The 16,587-nt window shown below is 46.6% G+C and overlaps 1 protein-coding gene across 4 annotated transcripts in view; it reads right to left on the bottom strand.

The window, feature by feature from the left end:
- Nucleotides 1–494: 494 nt before the first annotated feature.
- The window catches only part of LOC106573958 (neurobeachin-like 1), a 61,519-nt gene continuing 45,426 nt past the window's right edge, over nt 495–16,587 (bottom strand). For 2 of the 4 annotated variants that reach the window (XM_082963655.1, XM_082963657.1), the window contains 27 exons: nt 16,100–16,259; nt 15,743–15,871; nt 15,177–15,356; nt 14,641–14,769; nt 14,334–14,483; nt 13,981–14,138; nt 13,483–13,607; nt 13,124–13,250; nt 12,843–12,991; nt 11,703–11,836; nt 11,209–11,310; nt 10,754–10,849; nt 10,523–10,647; nt 10,128–10,268; nt 9,614–9,744; nt 9,160–9,269; nt 8,656–8,773; nt 8,230–8,327; nt 7,756–7,872; nt 7,442–7,641; nt 6,918–7,090; nt 6,716–6,810; nt 6,356–6,472; nt 6,116–6,277; nt 5,502–5,650; nt 4,814–4,949; nt 495–3,596 (listed from right to left, as the gene is read on the bottom strand). In XM_082963655.1, coding sequence (XP_082819781.1) covers nt 3,492–3,596; nt 4,814–4,949; nt 5,502–5,650; nt 6,116–6,277; nt 6,356–6,472; nt 6,716–6,810; nt 6,918–7,090; nt 7,442–7,641; nt 7,756–7,872; nt 8,230–8,327; nt 8,656–8,773; nt 9,160–9,269; nt 9,614–9,744; nt 10,128–10,268; nt 10,523–10,647; nt 10,754–10,849; nt 11,209–11,310; nt 11,703–11,836; nt 12,843–12,991; nt 13,124–13,250; nt 13,483–13,607; nt 13,981–14,138; nt 14,334–14,483; nt 14,641–14,769; nt 15,177–15,356; nt 15,743–15,871; nt 16,100–16,259 — 3,616 coding nt within the window. In that variant the 3' untranslated portion in view covers nt 495–3,491. Of the gene's footprint in view, nt 4,950–5,501; nt 5,651–6,115; nt 6,278–6,355; nt 6,473–6,715; nt 6,811–6,917; nt 7,091–7,441; nt 7,642–7,755; nt 7,873–8,229; nt 8,328–8,655; nt 8,774–9,159; nt 9,270–9,613; nt 9,745–10,127; nt 10,269–10,522; nt 10,648–10,753; nt 10,850–11,208; nt 11,311–11,702; nt 11,837–12,842; nt 12,992–13,123; nt 13,251–13,482; nt 13,608–13,980; nt 14,139–14,333; nt 14,484–14,640; nt 14,770–15,176; nt 15,357–15,742; nt 15,872–16,099; nt 16,260–16,587 lie in introns of all 4 variants that reach the window. The other 2 variants (XM_082963654.1, XM_082963656.1) reach the window with 1 other exon arrangement.

The raw sequence follows: 16,587 nt of genomic DNA, 5'->3' as shown, positions 1-16,587 counted from the left end.
CTGACCAGGTGAATTATATCATCCCTTATTGAAGTCACTTGTTAAATCCACTTCAATACATATATGAACTGGAGGAGCCAGGTTAAGGTTTTTTACACATGGATTGTGTAATGTGTGCCATTCACAGGGTGAATGGGCAAGACAAAAATATTTAAGTGCCTTTGAACGGGTATGTTAGTACGTGCCAAGTGCATCGGTTTGTGTCAAGAACTGCAACGTTGCTGGGTTGTTTATGATCAACAGTTCCCTGTGTGTATCAAGAATGTTCCACCAGCCAAAGGACATCCAGCAAACTTGACACAACTGTGGGAAGCATTGGAGTCAACATGGGCCAGCATCCCTGTGGAACGCTTTCGGCACCTTGTAGAGTCCATGCCCCACCGAATTGAGGCTGTTCTGAGGGCAAAAGAGGGTACTCGAAATTAGGAAGGTGTTCCTAATGTTTTGTACACAGTGTCCTATTTTCACAGCTACAAATCAGCCATACATAGGAATTACATTTTTGACAAGACTTTAATGATTACTTTCCACTTGTGTATACAAAGCAGTTTGTCTGTACAGAATGGACCAGGGAGACATTTAAAACAATCACTTACAATTTAGTACCTGGAAAGTGCAAAAAGTACATTTAAAATCCACTAAAATAAAAATCATGCTGTACATTATACACCAGTATTTATAAATCAGATATACACACACATCCATTTGGTGACAGTCACAGAGCAAGCAGCTAAGGTAAGACACCAATATATTTCCGATTTTTAGTCTAATTTGTTTACAGTTCTAGATTCTTGGTTCCTATTGGATGTTACGTTTGTGGAATGCTGCTATCCATGGGTTATCATGGAGGGAGGGGTAACAAGGAATTCTACACACTAACCGGATAATTGTCTGTATGATGCAACGTGGATAAAAAGGCACTGTTTCAGTGGTGGGGTTGGAAGAAAGTCCTAAAACAAGATAGTTTGTCAGTCAGACGAAACCACTAAGATTGACAGAAACATTTATTAAATACGTCCTTTGTAAAAAATGATTAACACATCCTGATGAGAATGGAAACTGATTAAAGGAGTATGCCATCGAGACACATCAGCATAAACATGTATTGAAACGGCCTCGTTTAAAAAAGGGCACACGTTGGTCTGTGATTGCAATCTCCGGACAGATTACGGAGACACTTAAGACCAAAAACAACCACACTGTACATAGAAGTCTGATCCCTAACCTATAACCAGAATGAATGATTCTAAGTCCATGATAGAGAAGAACCAGAATCACTGAATTATTATCAAGAAGGCAAATGATATGACAAGGAAATAATGAATTTGGCATTTTAAGAAACTACTGTCATCACACTCACATTATGCAACAGATGACCTACCCCGACCAAACTGTCATTTTGATTTGACAGGAGCATAACAACCATAAGGATTCAATGGGGAGTGAAATCATTCATAATCTCAAACAGACATAAAAACACACATGAAATCTCAAAAGCCACATTAGGCCTGGTTCACAGACATACGTTTAGGGACGTTACTGCATTTCTGGAACTCCAGAGGACCTTAACTAGCTGACATGGCTCCCAACTAAGAGACAATTATGGAAGGAGGAGGAACACTGAGGTGATTCTGACTGTTGGAAGATGACAGCTGTTTGGGCCGTCCCTTGGCAGAATAAGTCTCATCTCCCAATTGCGTCGTGCCTGTCAGAAAAAACAGGAAAACTGGAGATTTTTTTTAGTTCAGCCTTGACAAGAAGAGGCTGGAATGTACCAATGCACAGTCAGCAGAGCAGAGGAAAGAACTGTATTGCTGTAACACTGACAAAAGCCCTTAGAAAGTCTCCCCTCCCATTCTGAAAGATGGATCGATCCACCGTCTTTAGTTTTTTGCCGCATAAATCTTTGTTGAACAACTGAAGCACCACTTAAAAACATACAAACAATGTAGTGTGAATTTAAATAGCCTATGGGAAAAAAGCTAGTTTTCATTCATAAATAAACATTGATTCAAGTAACATAAAAACATTCTAGGATGAATCTAGCGCTAAACATTGCACACTAAGCCAGGTTCAGTATGGTTCGTCCCTCCAAAGCATGCGGTCTAACACAAGTGTAGTGATGGGCTGTATGAGAAGCTTGCAGTGTGTGTAACAGTGTGGTGTTCGAGGGGAGCGAGTCCTTTGGGCACGGTATGGGGTAGCTAGTGATTCTACAACACCTGGCTTCTCTCTTCTTCTGTAGTGTCAAACTAGCGGACTTTGGGTGCGTTCCAGGTCGTCTTTATTGATTATCAGATCTCACAACGCCTGGAGAAGTGTTCAGCATCTCAGGAACCACATTAAATGTGATATAGAAATCTACTGAGATTGCAATAGAGATGACATGGAACGCAGTCAGAGGCTTCTCCAATAGGGAGGGGTCTATGCATGTGTACATTAGCAAACAAGTGTGCGTGTGTCAGGCTTAGTACGAGTGTTGGATACCCTAGGGCCCCGTCCTCTATTCTAAATGAGGAGTGGGCCGGAAATGCCACGCAAAACACAACCTAACCACAGACCTTATACACATGCACCCATCTGTAAAAAAAACTACAATTATCAGTAACACCAAACACAAAAAGAAAAATACAAAAACATTGTATTGTGACTGAACATAGCCCCTTACTGCTGCCTAGGAGCCCTGAGGTATCGGTCACAGCCTAGTCAGACTGGAAGGCAAAATCAAGTCAACAACGACCACTGGAGAAAACAACCAGCGAGAGACAACTCACAGAAACACAAAGAGCGAACATACACAAATACACTGCTCAGTGGTCTCGGGTTCAGGGCTCGGAGAAGTGGGTCATCTTGATGACCAGAGAAATATAATTCCCATTGTAGTCAGTATTATGTGATGGGTGGACCTTCAACCAGGTTAAGTGTTCCCATTGGAGTAATTACATTTCTACGTTGGGGATCCCCTTTGTTCCTTGGGCCTGAGAGGTGGAGGGGTCAGAGGTCAGCCTGCTGTAGTGTGTGTCTGCATAGAGGGTCTCTGTAGTAGTGGGAGCCACTGGCCTGACCGTGCTAGTGATGATGATGGAGGAAGATGAAGAGTAATGGCCATGGGTGTCATTGAAGGGGAGGGGGTGGGGGTGTGAGGGGATGTATGCACCTACAGTTGGATCAGAAACTCGACGCCCGCGCCGGTTGGTCTGTCTTGACCTGCCCTACTCATTCGCCTAACCTTTACACACAGTTAAAACACACACACACACCCAGTCTTCCACCCACTCGTGGGTCAGTGTCCTTCACAAGTCAGAGGGAGGAACAGAAAAGGAGAGTAAGATTCCCCCAAAACAGTCATCAGTCAATCAAAACGAGGGGTGGTTCAATCTGATTGGGTAGACTGATGATTGGCAGGGCTGGCGGGCCAATCAGGCAGGCAGCAGGGTGAGGGGGTGTGGTGGTAGTGGAGAGGGGGGGGGTTGGAAGGGGTGGTGGTGGGGTCAGTTCTGGTTGCAGGCTGGTTGGTACTCTGTCTCTCCAGAGGAGATCTGGGTCAGGCGCTTGCTGGAGCCCCACAGCTTACGAGTGATCTGGCCTGAACGCATCTGAGAAGAGTGGAGGAAAGGAGAGTGAGGAAGAGGAGAGACAGATGAGGCGGAGGAGGAGGAGGAAAGTGTGAAGTCAAAAGAAACAAACAAAAAGCAGGATATGATTTATGAGTGATCGGTTAGTTCAGAAATGTTGGAATGACCTCGTGCCAGTTCAAAACCAAAGCTTGGTTCACTTTCAGGCAGGTCCATTTGTATAAAAGAAAAGGGGAGAGAAGTTGGGAGGGGATCAAATTATCAATTGATTCGAGGGTGATTCCCTGTGTCCCTCCTACTCCCATCATTACAGCCCCAGAGCTAACCTTACTTTCATGTCTACCAGCAGGGAGGAAGAAATCAGGGTTAAACCATTTCCACTTGAGGAGCAGGTGGGAATAAATTACAGCCTAGTGTATCTTATTATAGCGTTGCTTATTACTAATATAGTTTATATGGCTTGAATTTGCAGAGGTGTTCATCCAAGGCAATTCACAGCATTTGTCACACATACTAAATCAGTCAACAGTAATGACACTTCCGGTAAACAATATTGGACAACACCATCCCAAGGCCCAAAAATAAGTCATTCCTCGGTTAGAATGAGGTAAACGGAAGCCCATGTTTTCATTTCACAGTAATATTCCAGGAGAGGGTGTGTTGTATTCATTCAGAGGGGTTTATGGAATGTCTCAAGTGTTACTGTGTGTGTGTGGTCACCAATCCTTGCAGGGCGAGAATGGGCCAGGGTCCTGCTCACTCTGGGGCATACGCCCCAGAAACAGGGTCATGTTCATTAGGGCACGCAACGGAATATTATTTAAAGTCTTACAACAGAAAATGGGAAAGAAAGTCCAGGTAGCTCCTCCGCTGTTTGTCAGTTTTCTTCTGTTTGGTGCCTAATGAACACAACCAAGGTGTATGTGGCTAAGGAAGGGCGGGTCATTTAGGACACATTTTTGGCACTAAAACAGAGAGAGAATGGTATGCGGTGGTAGTTTGTAGGGTGAGTTTATGAAGTTCCCTCTGAGGCAAATAACACTTTTTTTTATTGAATTGAGGGGGATGTTCTGCTCAGGGGGTCAGGGGTCAGGGCCCTGGGGGTTAAACATTAACTTGTCCCGGAGGCTCAGCCTGCGGGCGGGCGAGCGCACCCTCAGCGGGGCGAGCAGTGGCATTGCCATGAGGGGTGAGCCCTCCAGGCTCTGGGCGATGTAGTTTCTGAACGAGCTCTTTACCTCGGCCGGCTTGCCTACGCCCACAATGATAAGCTTGCCGTCCTGCAGGCCCGCCAACACGTGGCTCTGCTCCTTGGTGACGGACACGCAGCGCACGGGCACGCGCATCGCCATGGGGGCGGCACACAGGGACAGGCTGCCCGGGGGAGAGAGAAGGGGAGGGGAGAGAGTGAAGGGTTGGGTTAGACAGATAGAAAAATCCCTGATATATGTACCACTAAAATCCTTGGGAGGGCTGCCTGTGTGTGTATATATATATATATATATATATATATATATATATATATAAAATAATAAACTGTATGCATTAAAATAATTATAATCTTTGAGAACTAACAAATCACCAAAATAAAAACTACACAGGGAGAATTGATAATTCTAAAAACAATGAATTTAGAAGTATTAATATTGTTATGTTTGAGTAAAAGAACACAGTATTAGACATGGTAAAATGAATAGAATGGCAGGAAATTAGCTTTAATACGGCAACATTTTCTCTCAGCTCAATGGAGACATTTGTAGAAATGCAGGAAATGCGCTTAAAAATATATATGATTTAAAAATCAGCCGTTCAGCCGGGCCCATTGCCACCCTTACCACCTAAGACCCTTTTTGATACAGCAAAAACCCTGTAGATGCATGCGTGCAGTCGCGCACACAGACAGACAAACACAGGAAACAAGGTTACCTGTACAGGTCTCGTATGGAGAGGAAGCCCTGCTCGCTGCCGATAACCAGGTACTCCCCGGACACACACATGTCTGTCACCTGCTCCTTCAGGCCCTCCGTACACAGGTGCTTCCCATTGACAGAGTACAGGTGCAGACCGTTCTTATCCTAAACAGAGACAATCATTCACCAGGACCCAATCATAATGTACCATCTAGTGGTCAACTAGCGTTTTGCTAAGCATCATGGTACAGTACGTCATACTTCCTAACTCACCAACTAAGTCAGTCACTCACTCACTAAGTAAATAACTCACTCACCCTCTATATAGCTCACTCATCAAGTAAGTCACTATGGCTGCGTTCAGTCAGCCCAATTCTGATATCTTTTCCACTAATTGGTTCGTTGACCAATCACATCAGATCTTTACACATCAGATCTTTCTCAGAGCTGATCTAATTGGTCATGAATAAAAGATCTGAATTGGGCTGCCCGTCCACACACACACACACACACGCACGTTGCCTGGTCAGACTCCTGCACCAAAACACATTAAGATTTTAGAGAAGACGAACACAACATTTTCAACGACAAACGAACAAAGTCACCTATTAAGAATATGTGTTAGTGTACCTTGAGCGTGGCCTTGCCCTCTACACAGGTGTGAACCACCACACACCCCTCATAAGAGATAGCCAGGTGCAGGATGGAGACAGGCAGGGAGCTCTCGCAGGGCGGCCGCAGACACCGCATGTACTGGCCCCGACGCACCGTGTGGATGATCACCGTCCCGTCCTGGTACACACAAACAAAATATCAGCAAGATCCATCTATCTACCAACCCAACCTCTTCACCCCCTCCAACCCTCTTACCCGTGATCCAGAGACGGCCATATCCAGCTCTGTGCTGATGCTGACACTCAGCACCTCGTCAGTGTGTCCATACAGCACCTGTACCGGCTTGGGACACAGCCCCACTGGACAACCTCCCTGTAGGACACACACACACACACACACAACATATTCAGTCACACACTCATACACCTGGGTAGTGTTCAGTAGGGCATACAGTAATAAAACAGTTTGCAACCAAAAGCGGATATCTGTGTCAAACTGTTTCACAACCTTTTTTTAGTGTACTAAAGTCAAACGTTTCCACAGTAACAACGCAGTACAAATGCTTTCTAGTCAGTGTAGTGTATTCCAATAAACCCTCAGGTTTCATGATCTCACCTGCTGCAGCACCTGCCACACCATACAGGTGTTGTCCCTGGATCCGGAGATCAAGTGGATCCCACAGTAGTCTGTCGACAGGCACGTCACTATGTCTGCAGAGAGAGAGAGGAGAGATGACACCAAATAATTACTATACTGTATGTACAGACAGTGTGTGTGTGTCTGAGTGCATGTATGCATGTGTGTGATCCATCTATACCCATGTGTCTGATGTGATGTCCCACGGTCTTTCCCTTGACCAGGGAGGTGACCCTCAGGCTGTTGTCCCAGTGGCCACCGCTGAACAGGAGCTTCCCATCATGGGACACCACAAACAGACCTGCCGTCACCTCCACGCCTGGAGAGAAGGGTCCGCCCAGGATCCGCTGGGTCCTAGAGAGAGAGAGGGGGAGGAGCAGAGAGCAGGAGACCTCAGATACATAACTCACAGAACAACTTTATGACCAAGTAATGACATCAAGTGCCCTCCAAGGGTCTGTTCCAAAACGTTTAAAGTGCATTCTTCCTGTCTCCCATCCTGGAGATGACCACAGATCTGTATGTGCTTGGATACGCCATGGCAGAGTTTCCATCATACTGCTGTGACAAACCAAACATTCTCAGATGAGTGATTACATCAAGGAATGGAGGTAAGAACTCAAACAGGGCTCCCGGTCTCCCAGTCAGACTACAACGCCCCACAGTTTCAAGTAGAAGAGGGGGTGGTGTTGGGGAGGGACTGACTTGGGGTTGGCCACGGAGGGGTCCTTGATGAAGGTAAAGTAGTTGGAGATGTTCTTGTCATAAGGCAGCCAGCCGTGGGTTCCCATCAGACAGTTCTGACTCAGGGTCACCATAGTGTCTGGGCTGCCCTGGGTGATGAAGGAGTGGGACTGGTTCTTGGGGACCACGGCTTTCACCAGAGGCACGTTGTCATTGATCCCCTACAAATCAACATTTATTTATGAAGTCGTTTTTCAATAAAACAGTTTACTTTACAATAACCAACAAAGAGGGTCATGATCATATGCTTTGGTGTGTGTGTTTTCAAAACGAACCTCGACAAAGAAGGACTTGAGTTCGGCAAGGTGCTGGAAGATGCTGAGGGGCGAGGCGTCTAGTCGACCTTTCCTCTTTTCCACCTCCTCCAGAGAAAGACGTACAGGGTGTGGCTCCTATACACACAGACAATACATCACTACAGCCCATCTAAAACACCTGTTCTAAACTAGTGATTCTCAGTTAAATATCCCTGAGTAACCCCACCAGCACCCATTTCTGTTGTAGCCCTGGCTACACCAATCACCAAGCCGTTGACTAGTTTAATAAGGTGTTTGTCTGGTGCTACAACAATGAGTCCTGTTGAAGGTCCTCAAAGACCAGAGAATCACTGTTCTAAATAACCCGTTAAAGCCTCATTCCCAATGATTCCTAATTGACCGGTTCATCCTTCAGTGTTCCAATGGGCTCATACCACCAGGAAGGCCTGGGAGTTCTCTCCTGGTCAGGTCAAGCCTTGTGTTTTCCAGTACCTTGAGCAGCTGGCAGGGTGTCTGTCCAAAGTTACTGATCATCCCCTCTACAGCTTTACGCTCCTTCTCATCAGTGATGGCATCCAGGTCCACTGCCCCTACAGCAAAACCAGAGACAAACGCTTCAGTAAAGTGCTATAATATAGCAATCTAGCGTTTCTTTAGCATGAGTGCTATTGTAACAGTCTATGGGTTTTAGTGTTAGCATCCGTACCTTCATAGGAGCAGCGTTTCTTTAGCATCAGTGCTATTGTATCAATGAGAGTCTATGGGTTTAGTGTTAGCATCCGTTCCTGTAAGATGCTATGGATAAGAGCATCTGATAAATGACCAAAATGTAACTGTACCTCCACAGGTGCAGCGTTTCCTTAGCATCAGAGCTATTGTATGAGTGGGAGTCTTTGGGTTTAGTGTTAGCATCTGTACCTTCGTAGGTGCAGTAGTAGAAGACATTGAGTGCCTCCACGGCCGCGGGGCCTCGCTGTTTGTAACCGAAGATCAGATCGATCCAGTCTTGCAGGTGGGCCGATACGTACTCAGACTCCTGTTACACAACACACACACAGAGAAAGGCCAAGACACACACGGAGAGACACACACACACACACACACACACACACACAGAGAAAGGCCAAGACACACACGGAGACACACACGGAGACACACACGGAGACACACACGGAGACACACACAGAGAGAAAGGCCAACACACACGGAGAGACAGACACACACAGAAAGGCCAAGACACACACACAGACACATATATAACCCCCACAGCAATAAATCACTAAATACTACTCTGTGGAATGCATTTCTCCTGCACATCATGATAAAAGAATGTGTGATCCAATTGGGTTACAGAGGTTTTTCTCTCCGCTTGGGATAAAGCATTATAGTAATGGTGACTGTCCATGAGAAAAGGAGGCTCACCAGGGCTTTCCTGTGCTTATAAATGAAGTCCTCTGGAGACTTGGCCCATTTAGGCAGGATGACATCATTCACCCTCTCCTTGGAGATCTGCAGGCGCCCTAGATCAAAGGCTAGAGCGAGAGAGAGAGGAGGATGAACAAAGGACAGGGGAGTGAAAGTGGATTCCATCAGAGTGGCAGTGTGACCGGATAAAAATAAAACAGACAAAATAAAGTTTTAAACTGAGATTCTCCATTTTTACAATTCAGGGTGTAATTGGGTCAGTTATAGATTTTGTCTGATTTGAACAAGTTCCAGTGTTCCACAATCTGAATGCAACTGACAAAATCTGAACCGGTCCAGTTTTTCTCTGATTGAATGTGTGAACACCACAACAGGAGGCGTGTTAGTACGGACAGTCAATCAACATAGCCAGTGTGTCTGTGATTCTCTACAGACATGGAGCTCATCTCACCGTTCTGATTCTCCAGGAACTCTGGGAAGTAGAAGAACTCTGGGATGAGCTCCTTGACGTCGTTGGGGTTGTCCGTGAGGGTCTGCCACAAAGCTGGGATGGAGTGGAACTGACGGTCCGCACAGTCAAACCTGGACCGAGGGAGGAAGACCAACAGCCAATGGTCTTAAAGAATACCATAGTACTAGAGACCGGATGGTTTTGCGGACCATGTGACCTGACCAAGACAAACTGTGGATCTAGTAAGGCTGTAGCTTGGTGAGGGAAAGACCCCTGGCCTTACTGACATCAGTACAATAGCACCTCAACAGACAAGAGCATAGATACAGCAGATTGTCAGTTGGAATACACGTGTAATCACAGAACTAGAATGACTAGAATTCACAAAGCTGCTCAGACCACAGTAATTTGACTGGTACAACCCCAGCACTGATAACTCTACGGACTTTAATGCTGTTAACTTCTGGCCTGAGTTTTCTAGTCTGATTCACCCTCACCAAAAGCCATTGCTTACCGTCCACTCTGTAGCGCGATGTGGAGTGACGTGAAGGGTTCCACGCGGATGAGATAGTGCATAACTCCTGCTGCGTTGGAGTAGTGGGTACCGTAGTGGAACCGGTCGATGGTCCCCGTGGGGTCCTCAAAACTCTCATACCTACAGACAGGGAGACGTGGACTGAACATTAGAATTACTTACTATATTTACTAGAATATAATCCAGTTATTGCCCTCAAAGAGACATTTACTCAACGGTAATAACGTGTTGTATTGCAGTAAGTCTAATTCTCCGGACGAGGACACTTAAGTAGTGAAGAGAATGAATGAATACACTGCCACCCTGGAACATGTCACATAATGCAGGTATGTAGGCGCAGCACCAGCTCAGTGAGAGAGGTTGAGAGAACCTACTTCTCCCGGACAGCCTTGGCGTTCCGCTCGTTGAGTACGGCCACTGGCTTGGACAAGTCCCGGAACACCCCTGGGTCTGTCAGGTCCAGCTCCTCTGACGTGTAGTCCGACAGGATCCAGGGGAACTGGACACACACACACAATTAACTAAACCATGAACACCCCTTAAAAGAGCACCAAGATGGTATATTCCACATCTTCCCCCATTGGGTCCGTGTTAACAGAACGTACCACTGGGTACTGAGACAGGTCGTTGTAGGTTCGGCCCGCGATGGTATTCAGCTGGATCAGGTAGTCAAAGTTGGTCATCTCTCGGTTCACCCATTTCTACCAAAGACGAGAGAGAGCGAGAGAGAGCGAGAGAGAGCGAGAGAGAGCGAGAGAGAGCGAGAGAGAGCGAGAGAGAGCGAGAGAGAGCGAGAGAGAGCGAGAGAGAGCGAGAGAGAGCGAGAGAGAGCGAGAGAGAGCGAGAGAGATTTAACACAACCTGTCAACACAATACCTGAGACCATACTGACTACTTAACATGGGTCATGCTCAGTAGGGCATAACGTAACAAAACGTTTTGCAAAAAATAATACATCTGTTCTTATTAGACCAGTTCAGGGAGTATCACCTCCGTTTCAAACCACTTCCTCACTACTGAACACGACCTTGATCTCCCATGTGAACTTTTGACCCCTAACCTGTGTGAGTCCGGAGGCCTTGAGCAGCTCCTGTGGTGAGCGTGTGCCGTACAGGCTGAGGGAGCGCAGCAGCAGCATCCTACTGTACACCTTGTTCCGCACCTGTCAATCAAACCACACAGACCATTCCAACATGAGGGGGTCTGTTCAAAAGCGTGAAATCTTTCAGAATGCTCAGATCAAAATATATTATGTAGAACAGATATGATGGCCTGTCATGTAGAATAGGGAGTAGTACAGGTTCTATTTGTTCTTAACGTTTTACTGTACTCAACACACCTCAGTACTCCAGGCCTATGTAGTCATTCCTTCTACATAAGTGTTTCCCAAACCGCTCCTCAAACATTCCCCATCTACTTACTTGATCTATTCCAGGACTAGCCCTCGAGTTGAATCAGGTGACGTGCTAGTTCTGGAATAGAGCAAGTTGTGAAATGGATGGGGGTACACCGTTCTCAATCCACGTAAAAAGCAGATACCACAACTGGCCTGACCTCTTTCTTAAAGTTGAGGAAGTAGTTGGTCTGGTCTATGAGGAAGATCTCCAGGGCCGAGCGGCGGAGGTTGTACCTTCGCAGGTGGATCTCCCGGATCTGAGATAGAGGCCACTTAAAGTCCTGACCAACACCTGGAAGGACAGACAGCAGAGGGTTGGTTATGTATCATACATAAGGCCAGGAGTTTGACCTAACTAGGGACTTGACCATGGCAAAACTCCAGGCCCTAATCTTAACCCTTCGTCATTACATGACGTATTAATATATGATGTGTATTGCATGTGGGAGCAGCTACACCTCTCTGTCTAAGACAACATAATGAGAGTCTTTAACAGTGTAGTATGTATCTATTGTACATGTCTAGTCATAACAGCTACACCTCTCTGTCTAAGACAACACAATGAGTCTTTAACAGTGTAGTATGTATCTATTGTACATGTCTAGTCATAACAGCTACACCTCTCTGTCTAAGACAACATAATGAGAGTCTTTAACAGTGTAGTATGTATCTATTGTACATGTCTAGTCATAACAGCTACACCTCTCTGTCTAAGACAACATAATGAGAGTCTTTAACAGTGTAGTATGTATCTATTGTACATGTCTAGTCATAACAGCTACACCTCTCTGTCTAAGACAACATAATGAGAGTCTTTAACAGTGTAGTATGTATCTATTGTACATGTCTAGTCATAACAGCTACACCTCTCTGTCTAAGACAACATAATGAGAGTCTTTAACAGTGTAGTATGTATCTATTGTACATGTCTAGTCATAACAGCTACACCTCTCTGTCTAAGACAACATAATGAGAGTCTTTAACAGTGTAGTATGTATCTATTGTACATGTCTAGTCATAACAGCTACACCTCTCTGTCTAAGACAACACAATGAGTCTTTAACAGTGTAGTATGTATCTATTGTACATGTCTAGTCATAACCCATCCATAACTTCTGGTTTATCTCCTGCTCCACTCGCTCACTCTCCTTCAGCCTTCCTTTCTCTCTCCTTTTTACTAACAGCAACTCTTCCTCTAAAACCACTATTTCATCCCTTCTTCCTCTCCTCCCTCCTCTTTCAGGAGAACCCTTCCTCTAACCCCTACGACCCTCCTATCTTCCTCCCTCTCTCCTCACCCTCCTCCTTCTCTGTGCTGCTGTCATAGAAGTAGATGTGCTGGGTGGTGAGCTCCAGACGTCCAGGGCTGACATCCACCTGGGTGACCAGCTCACAGTCCTCCCACAGAACCAGCTTCTCCTTCTGGCCTGCCTCCTCCACCTCCCCCCTGGAAAGAGAGAGCGAGACAGAGATAGAAACAGACAGATAGGTGACCAAGTCCATTCACGTTTGTAGTCAAAGCCACCCAACAGTCTACGACAGACACAACAATTGTAGACAACGTTGAGAGTGTACTGACGTGTTGTTGGTCGCTGCGGGGTCGTCTTCAGGCAGCTCCAGAATGTCATCCTCCAGGTCGCTGACCTTTACCTGCTTGACCGCCTCCAGCAGTAAGGACTCAGATGTCACCCTCTGCTGCTGGACACCTGGGGGACGAGGGAGAGGAAGAGGAGGAACGAGAGGCAGAAGAAGAGTTAGAGGAGGAGGAAGGTGGAAGAGGAGGAAGATGAGTTGTTAGAGGAGAAGGAAGAGGGGGAGGAAGAGAACAAAGAAGATGAAGAGGGAGAGAAAAAGGGTCAGTGTCTGCAGCTAACATGGTGGTTTATTCAGACTCCAGCGATGCCTTGTCAAGGGAACCAGTGAAGCTGCCTCTCTTACCCAGGTTGTCCCTGAGAGCGCTGGCCTGCCGGTGGTCCTCATAGTTGTAGTTGGGCACCAGTTTGAGTCTCATGCGGGAGTAGTTCTCAGCGCTGGACACTCGCCAGTGCATCTCACTCTGCTGCCTGAGAAAACAACAGACAGGAGAACGTCAACCAAGTGGCATGAACTGAAGAACAAACTGAACGGAAGAGATACCCAGAAACTCTTGTAGGGAGTTTTTCCAAGACACTAGCCACTGTGCCTCTGCATTGATGGCTCTTTGGGGGTTTTAGGAGGAGTATCTGTAAAGCACTTTGTGACAACTGCTGATGTAAAAAAAAGGGCTTTATAAAATAAACTGCATTGATTGATTGAGTGGAGGACAGTGGACAACAGTTCTTTGGCTGATCATGTGTTTGCCATGGTGCTGAGGTAATTACCAATGAAGTCCTATAAACATATATAATACTGTATATATGATATGTAGATATTTATTAGAATGTGTGTGGCCGTTACCTGTCTGCCCAGGGGCCTCTCTCACACACCAGGCTGCGGCGTGCTCCTCTCCACTGCCTGAGGACGGCACTGTGCTGGCTGTGAAGCTGCTTCAGCATGCTGTTGTATCGCAGGTTCTCCTGCCGGCCGCGCCGAGAGAAGGGCTCCACAAACTGCTCCTGAGGGACGGCGGGGCGAGGAACAGGGAGTCAGTGTGTTCTGGTGTGTAGAACACCACAAGGCAATATGCTCTGTGTTACTGTGACCTGACATTACATTTCCATGTTACAGCAGTATTATTGGCAGCTCACTAGAAAGTGGACCTTACTCGGATCTGTGTGTGTGTGTGTGTGTGTGTGTGTGTTGTGTTTGACCTGGAAGCGTATCTTGCTCTCTCCCCTCTCCCTCTCTCTCTTGTGCAGGTTGACCATGAAGCTTTCATAGCACTCCTTCCAGAACAGAGCCATGGTCTCATGACCCTGACTAAACGTCTCAATCTCATACTGCTTCATGTAGGGGATGATCTGAGGACAGAGAACCAATCAAAACGGCTTGTTCTGTTCATCTCAGGCTCGCTCCCTCAGCACCGGACAGATTTATCAAAAATGGATTTTCTCAACACGTTTCTTTCTGCTCTTCAAGAGTTGAATGATTTAGTAAGGCATTGAACCAGCTCCTCACGTATTTGTCGAGGTAGACCCTCCACTCGGGGGAGTTGCAGTACAGCTGGAAGTCCTCGAAGAAGGAGGGGCTGCCGTTGGTGTCAGGCATCTGGGGGAGGTGCAGCTCCATGTACAGCAGCTTGTTCACCTGCAGACAACAACATAATATAAGAGATTACAAAATAATACAAAGTGTTGTGAGGTATTGACATGTTACAGACCAAAAGCATTTGGTTTTTGTTCATTCGATTTAAATAATGGTGGCTAGTAATCCTGGACTACAAAGCATATTCAGAGAATCCATTGAAATCTCTCTTTAGTCCAGGACTATGTTTAATCTGTGTCCTAGACACCGGCCCTTGGTGTGACAAATGTTTGGTCTATGTGCCAAGGTTTTGCCGTTATTTAAGAAAACAGTCAGCAAGTCTCTTTGGAATGTTTGATCCGGATTCTACTTCGTGACTGTTCATCATGCATGTCTTTGTGTGTGTGTGTGTGTGTGTGTGTGTGTGTGTGTGTGTGTGTGTGTGTGTGTGCATGCCTGTGTGTGTGTACCTTGGAAAGCAGTGTGCGGAGCAGTGGCACCAGGCACATATAGGTGTCCTCCGTCTGCCCCCCTACAGAGCGTCTCAGGATGCCCTCCACCTTGCCCAGCAGGTAACACGCCTCGTCCTGAGTCTCCACGCTCTTGGTCTGCAGGATGCCGTTCAGCTTGGCTGTGGCCAAGGCACACACCTGGCAGGAGAGGAGATCACTTACACACACTTCTTATCTGGAGGTGATAAAACCAGGATATAAAGACAAGCATTCTGAATAAGATGACGTGACACCTGATAGTTCTTATAGAGAATAGTATCTTAAAAAAATAAGAGGGGTGGGGGGGGGGGGGGGGGGTACGTGATAGAGGGTTATAGTGCCTTCTATGAGACTTAGGGTGAGGCGGGTCGCCCTCAAGGGGGGCTAAGCTGAAAAGGTTTGAGTACCACCGGTAGACTGAAAGTAGAGGTATGAAGTGTACAGTTGAACCCACTAACTGTAAGTTGCTCTGGAAAAGAGCGTCTGCTACATTACTCAAATGTAAATGTAAGTGTGTATGTATGCGACACTGGAGAGCTTCTCACCTGGGGGTCTTCCTGGGCCATGAAGCCCAGCAGAAGCCTCAGGCCCACCTGGGACAGCTGCAGCCACTGGGCCCCTGACGAGTACCACACCATTAGACTGTCCATCAGAGTCACTGTCTCCTCCAGGACCTAGAAGAAAACAATCATGGAATCAAATCACCTCTTACATGGATTGTGTTACTCAATTGGTTTATAATTATTTAACATAGCCTAATTGTGGATTGCAGTCACTCTTTGGCAATAGACTGATTTCAATGTAACAAATGTCTTCATATGTCAAATCACTGAACTATCACTTTACAATGGTATGACATTCATACATACTGCCAAAGATGTCGCTACTCCTAATAACAATACCTTCTCTGTCCACAGGGCGGGGTTGACCAGGCCCTCGGCCTGCAGGAAGTCCTGCACAACGTGGAGCAGCCGCACAGCGTTCTCGGTGTGCTGGGGCAACATGGCCGCCGTGGCCTCCCGGTTGTCAGTCACAGCCCACTCCAGCATCCTCTCCATCAGACTGGGTGAGAGGGAGGGATAACAGAGGGAGAGGAGAGGAAAGTAAAAGAGCGAGAGCGAGAGAGAGCGAGATAGATAGTGTCAAACAAAATGTAAACACTAAACATATTGCACATTGAACAGCCACAACGTCACCCTGCAGACTGGTTCCTACTCCTCACTACAGTCATCACGTCACCCTGCAGGCTGGTTCCTACTCCTCACTACAGTCATCACGTCACCCTGCAGGCTGGTTCCTACTCCTCACTACAGTCATCACGTCACCCTGCAGGCTGGTTCCTACTCCTCACTACAGTCATCACGTCACCCTGCAGGCTGGTTCCTACTCC

This window comes from Salmo salar, chromosome 17, assembly GCF_965601325.2.
Source record: "Salmo salar chromosome 17, fSalSal1, whole genome shotgun sequence".
In the NCBI taxonomy this organism is placed as follows: domain Eukaryota; kingdom Metazoa; phylum Chordata; class Actinopteri; order Salmoniformes; family Salmonidae; genus Salmo; species Salmo salar.
The sequence above is the reverse complement of the archived record's forward strand: the minus strand, read 5'-3'. Positions and strand labels throughout refer to the sequence as shown.